The following is a 6,301-nucleotide window of genomic DNA, read 5'->3' as shown; positions in this document are numbered from 1 at the left end:
GCATAGCATTACTGGAGTAAAATCATGTTCATTTGTCCATTAAATGTTAATACAATAAATACAGTATAATATTGCCTAAAGTAAAAGAATTACTGTAAAAATAGCAAGGTAATTGGCATCTAATTGAACAATGAACGTGTTCCTAATGGTATGTGTTGCCATCTGTGTAGATAATTTTAATGAACACCTGGCATACTAACTTTTAAAATGATTTCAAAGTTAAACACAAACACATGAAAAGGAGGCATGGGTGTTTTATAGAAAGCAAATCTTCATCACCATTTGCCTAAGAATGAATGTCTTTCTAAAAGAAAACTGTTGCATGTTATTAATGCAAATTGTTGCAGATAAAAATGTATAAACATGTTACAGAAAGAAAGTCAATACACATCTTGTCCAACATATGTCTTTAAACATGTGCTACACTTAAGAGTATCTCAGCCTGTTTCATATGGAGGTTGAAAACGATTCAAAAAAAAAAAAATGTTGCAAGAGTAAATGTCGGCTTTATTTGCTCATATATACCATATTATGCATCATCGTCACTTAGTAAGTAAAGTCTCAGCGAGATATTAGAAAAATATAATGGGCAAGAAAGTGTACCATTCAATTCTTCAGTATTAAATAAATGGATTCAAGTCTTATTGCAGTGTCATTTCAAATCCAGTACAGCGCATATACTTCATGGCAGGCAGGACTAGACCATGAATACAGTAAGTCTTGGAGTAGTTGTGGCCATGGCCCATCAGTCTCTGCTTCCAATGTCAATTGTCGGCTTCACTCTTAGAAGAACAATGCGAGTAGAGGTGGCTTTTCATTCGGTCCTTAGGAACCTCAGCGTAGCAGAAAGCACATTTATCAGGACTGCTGCTCTGAGTCGTCGCCAGCTCTGTCCCCACGTCAACTGCATCACACAGCTCAGGGCTCCAGAGAGACTGCAGAGCAGGATGAACCAAAGAAAACAATATATTATTCATGCTCTAAACAATCTTTACACTCACTCTATCAAAGCATGCTGGACCACTTGGCCTTCAAGTTGAAATATCTGTTGCTTTAAGGAATACAAGAACATGTACTCTGTCAACCCAAGGCTATGCCCAAGTGTTTAATTATCTTCCTATGTATGTGTTCATCCAAACTATCAAAGCAGCCTTGCCTATTTTAAATGCCTGTGTTGACGTAATCCAGGGAGAGAATCATATTGTGAAAAAAGGGACCAACTTTTAGATCTTACTGCATGTCATTCACAATTTTTTATTAGGCATTTATACACATCAGCAAATAAAATCCCACTTAACCATCGTACTTGTTTCATCAGATTCAGACACTGTAATGTGCTTCCATCTGGCTCACACTTTCCAGCAAAAGATGCCAAATATAACCAGAGCATCCATGCTTAAGTAAAAAAAGAATCAGCACACATTACACAGTAATACGTTTCAAGTAAAGCCAAGGGGATTTTTTTTTTGGACTTCACACCGTTTCACTCCTCCATTAGCAAAGACCAATCAGAAACTGATAATTTGCTACTAGTTTTCTCAGACCTTCTCCTGTGATTCTCACCTGCTGGGGTCCCCGCACACTCTCCTGGGAGAGTGAAGATGATGTTGAGTGGGAGGGGGATGTAGGGTAGACAAAAGGCATGGGCAATTCCACGGGCTCCTCCTCTGGCAATGTGGAGGGGACACTACTGAGAGGCCGCTTGGTGGGCATGGTCAGACCAATGTGTCTCTCTGGAGCACTGTTCAGGAAGTCATATTCGCTGTCCGCAGGGGGTGGGAATTTGACACTGAGTTTGGTGAGAGAGTCTACTAAGTCCCTGTCCTCAGGGCTGGCGCCGCGGGACGCCAGAGACGTGGGCGGAAGTGGGATATCCACTGCTGACCTTAGCGCTGAGGAAAAGGGTCTCTCTGCCTCTTCTGTACGGTCTGTGCACTGGATGGGCATGGAGAACCGCTGATCTGTCAGACGGCAGAAAAACATGAAATTTTACACCGTTTTTCAGACTCGGTCAACATGTTGAGTATTCCAACGCTGGCTTTAAAGACATTTGAGCTTGGCAACAATTTGAGAAGTTTCACACATTAAAATATAATCTGGGTCCTTTCAATACGTACATAAGAGAAAAATATTTTTATCACACTTTATATTAATTATTTTACGAATAATTACGTTATATCATTAATTACACAGCTCGTATCCAGAACCAACATCGTGCACTTGTCAGTGGAATTATCAAATGTGTTTATGCACGCTATTTTCACAGAGGTGGCCAGCCGCGGTTCAAAAGGGCAATGAGGCATTCAAGTACAGCCCTTATTAAGGTGTTGCCATCTAATTATCTTAAAGAACAAAGCAAAAGCTAGTAAATTCATAACTTGTTATGACATATACAAACCTATTTCAATTCAACACATTTTTCTCTAAGTAATTGAATTAAGAAAAAACAAGTTAATTTAGGTTCAGGCAGGTAATATTTGGTAAATATTAATATTACCGTTTGATGCATCATTTCCTCCATGGAATCTTTTTAGGTGATCTTTTTGCCTTCTGGTTAGAGAACGAATCTGCCGGAATTTCCCTTGAATTGCTTCAAACGCGTCCAGCATATCCTGACTGACAAACCAATAAATGAAGAGTGAGGAAATAAAATCCATTCCTTAACTGTAATGTCCATGATTGTTTTGGGTTTTTTTTAAGTCTAGAGACACAAGGAGAGACACATACTAGTCAACGCTGCTGTTGACTGGCATATTAGGAGCAACAGCAACAGTGCCCATATTCTCCTGAAAAAAGACACATTACATTTATAGTGATCATTAGCAAGAATTATCAACAGGCATATACAATCTGCAGTTTTATTTACACAAATCACAAATGTATATCTACTAATGAAAAACATTTCCTGGCCTGTTAAATAATGAACAGTGAGCCTCAAGCTGCTGAACTGTGCTATTATCCTCTAGCACCATCTGGTGAGGTAAAAGTGGATACACCTTGTGTGAAGATAGAGGGTGGATACTATTACTGCAGCACTGCAATCATAGGTTTCCTCAATTGTTTGAATCTTTCAAAAAACAAATGAATGGAAGCACGATAAAATGATTAAAACATACGGACATTGCCTTCTGATCGGAGAGAATTACTGAATAAGGACAGAATTTCTCTTAACTATCCTGCAACCTGCTTTAAAGCTGGATAAACAAGGGTTGGAAACACTGAGAAAGTTCTTTGTAGGCTTGTACTGTGTAGCCAGGTACTGAGGTGAAAGAACGTTACTTAAAGAATGATGCTGAGACCTTACAGTCACAAACATAACGCTCAGAAGTTGAATAACATAAGGATCAACCATATTTTGAGCCTCGTAGTTACAGCTACATTCATTTCCCATTTGTGTTCCTTTAACATCCTTTTTGGCACAAGTGCAACGACATCGAGCAGAAGTACTATCAACATGTTTCTTTGGGAGAGGAAGCTGTATGTATGCTCATGCATAATATCAAGTGCGAGAATGAAGAATAAACAGAGCCATCATATTGCAGTTTTCACATAGCGTAAACATAGAAAGAGCACACTGTAACGCCGCAAACATACCGGATACTGTATTTTCCTATAAGCGCTGGCCCCATCAAGGAGATGGTTGCAGGGCTCACATTTCATCTCTCCTTAGGAGCCAAAAGAGTGAAAATTAACAGTTTGTCAGGAGGCAATGCTAGATGAAACAGATTCAGTATGATCTATGGAAATCCATTAAAATTCCCACAATGCAATGCAAAGGGTAAATTATCTTGTCGGCACATAAGCAGAGAGATCAAATGGCACATATCACTAACCTGATGGTTGCCTTGTTGCTGATAACTTAGCTTCAAGTTTTGAAATCAGCTGCTGCTGGTCCTCTATCTGCTTTTGAAGTTTTTGAGTGTATCGCTCATAATATTCAGTCTGTAAAAATGAAGTTTCAGTTATGTTATCAGTACCGATATGTACAATCTGGTCTATGCCCATATGTCTGGGAGTGTGTCACATTTTCATACACATGTATAACTAATAATCATGTTTTAAAAATAGGTTTCTTGCTATTTGACTGTTACCAAAGTGCTGCTATACTGATAATATTTGGCTCATTTCACACTAAGTTCTTCTCCTAATTTTTTTACCATTTGCTGGAGCTCCTTTTTAGCATTGTCCTTTTCAATGGAGACCTGGCGATAAGCTTCGAAAGCTTTGTTGAGCTGGTCTCCGATGTTCCTTTCCATGCCGTGTGCTCCACAATCATCACTGACACAGCAGACATGAGCCCTATGAGTGCAATCATAAAATCTTTTAAAGCATACCAACAATTCACTCCAGAAGAAGCACTCCCCCAAAGAAAAAAAAGCAAGGAGTTAGTGACCTTGGTTTTTTGCTTGTTTTATAATCTTGCGACACCTAAACTTGTCTTAACATTAAAATTAATAAAAAGAAGTAAATGGCTCCTTAAATGGTTGTTTGGTTGTTTTATGTGAGCTGCTGATGCAACGCATAACTGAGTAAACATACTTTCTAACCTGTACTTATACTGACAGTTGGAAGATCATCTTACGACCAAAAGCAAAAACTGCATTCACATTTCCACAATCGACACCTTGTTGTAGTCCTGTAAGAAGTGCTGTAGATGTAGATGAGCAGCTGCTACATCCAAAAGTAATGACACAAAATGAAGTTGCTCAATGCATTCTGCAGTTTCTTGCACAACTTGTGTAAGGCCACTCACTTAAACAATCCTTACATTTGTTTCCCCCTTGACTTTCAATACTACTACTTTCAATAACTTTTCGAGCAACTGCAGCAGCACAATTACAGTTTATATACCGGTGTATATAATAATATATATATAACATATGATATAGTAGTAGTATTATAATAATTAACAACAAGATGATGACACTCTCACCCAAAGCTGCTTATTAATCATGGATCAGTCGTTAATAATAAATGTCATAGTAACAGCACTACCTTCCAGAGATAGTACACACCAACAGTGGATGAAGCCACAGTAAATCCAACAGGCTGAGCTAGACAAAAAGGACATTAACAGTACCGACACAGCAGTGGAGCTCTTTAAAAGTGCAACTCAAGACCTAAACCTACACAGTTCCGTATTCTTTAAACTGTAACTGACCGGTTAGCCATAGCTCATTCAACCCACGGTGGATAAAGCGACCGAGCCATCTCTCTCTCTCTCTCTCTCTCTCTCTCTCTCTCTGTCTGTCTCTCTCTCTCCCCTCCAGATCAGTGTTTAACTCGCCGCCAGTGAGCGGCTCTCCTCTTACCTTCATTCGAGTAAAGTGTTTAAAGTCGAATATTTATTGTTTTGACACCACCGCAGCGTCGTCGCCTATCTTCAGATGCAGAGTTAAGAAGCGCCGGAGAGGATATGGCAGTGTACGTTTTACATAGCCTAGTTGAGTTGGGAACTTCCCTCGGGGAATCCCCTTGCTCTGTAGACTTCCGCCTTTACGCGCTGGTGGCCAATCAGCGTGCGGCTCGGAGGAGCGCTGGGTGGTTAGCTGGTTGAGGGTTCTTCCAGCCTACGCGTCTGCAAACTGACTGTTGTGCATGTGAAAACTGTCCCCAAACTACACTTACACTGTGCTCATTTGACTCTCGAACATTTTGTCAACAATCCGTGTTGAATTTATCACACATAAAGTTGTGTCAAGCATTGCTTGGATTAACCTTGTTAGGAGGTAACACTTTTAGTGTTGGGCTCCCTTTCTTTTTTTTTTTTTTTTTTTTTTTTTTTGTGGTATTTCTATTTAACACAACTTTATTTAGGATTTGTGCCATGTGGGCATTGGGTCTCACTAACATGTCAATGCGACAAATTAAGCTGGTTCAGTATTTGTACTTTAATGTGCAATTAATACAGTTACTTGAAAAACAGTTGGCATGCAGTGAGTTTAGGGGTCTGAGATCTTGGCCTGATTGGTTACAGGCAATTTAAGTCTATTTCACCTCAAAAGAACAAGGCAATTCAAAGGGTTTTGCATAAGACTTAAAATATATGAAATAAACACATTTAAACCTGGATTGACAACAGGGCAAATGGGACAACTGTCACATGGGCACCCAACCTCTAGAACTTGTTGTTCTTACTATTGTCAACATATCCTGTGAAAACAAAACATTGATCCTAACCCATATTGTCTCCATAGCCTAAAATATAGTTTATTCTGCTGTATCAAAGACCATTGCTGTTCAAAAACCTAAAATAGGATTCATCAGTGGGCTATAACTTTGCACTGCTCTTGCACACCAA

The 6,301-nt window shown here is 39.3% G+C and overlaps 1 protein-coding gene across 3 annotated transcripts; it reads right to left on the bottom strand.

Moving 5' to 3' along the window:
* Window positions 1-238: 238 nt before the first annotated feature.
* Window positions 239-5,477, bottom strand: tank (TRAF family member-associated NFKB activator). 3 transcript variants are annotated; one of them, XM_051404503.1, is made up of 8 exons: window positions 5,313-5,477; window positions 4,158-4,299; window positions 3,834-3,942; window positions 3,595-3,665; window positions 2,728-2,786; window positions 2,498-2,616; window positions 1,564-1,961; window positions 239-935 (listed from the first exon to the last, which is right to left on the bottom strand). In XM_051404503.1, the coding sequence occupies exons 2-8, from the start codon at window positions 4,254-4,256 to the stop codon at window positions 765-767; spliced, it is 1,026 nt and encodes a 341-aa protein (XP_051260463.1). In that variant the 5' UTR covers window positions 4,257-4,299; window positions 5,313-5,477; the 3' UTR covers window positions 239-764. The 3 variants fall into 3 exon arrangements, with proteins under 3 accessions (XP_051260463.1, XP_051260462.1, XP_051260464.1); XM_051404502.1 differs by lacking the exon at window positions 5,313-5,477 and adding an exon at window positions 5,162-5,302; XM_051404504.1 differs by lacking the exon at window positions 5,313-5,477 and adding an exon at window positions 4,548-5,139.
* Between the last annotated feature and the right edge of the window lie 824 nt (window positions 5,478-6,301).

The sequence above is a fragment of the Dicentrarchus labrax genome, unplaced genomic scaffold, assembly GCF_905237075.1.
Source record: "Dicentrarchus labrax unplaced genomic scaffold, dlabrax2021, whole genome shotgun sequence".
NCBI lineage: Eukaryota > Metazoa > Chordata > Actinopteri > Moronidae > Dicentrarchus > Dicentrarchus labrax.
Note: the sequence above shows the minus strand (reverse complement) of the source record. Positions and strands in the feature narration are given on the sequence as shown.

Coding starts and splice junctions, on each gene's coding strand:
- tank (XM_051404502.1), bottom strand. Junction 2,787..3,594: donor ATAGGAAAATACAGTATCCG/GTATGTTTGCGG, acceptor GTCTTTTTTCAG/GAGAATATGGGCACTGTTGC. Junction 936..1,563: donor GTGTGCGGGGACCCCAGCAG/GTGAGAATCACA, acceptor CCTGCTCTGCAG/TCTCTCTGGAGCCCTGAGCT.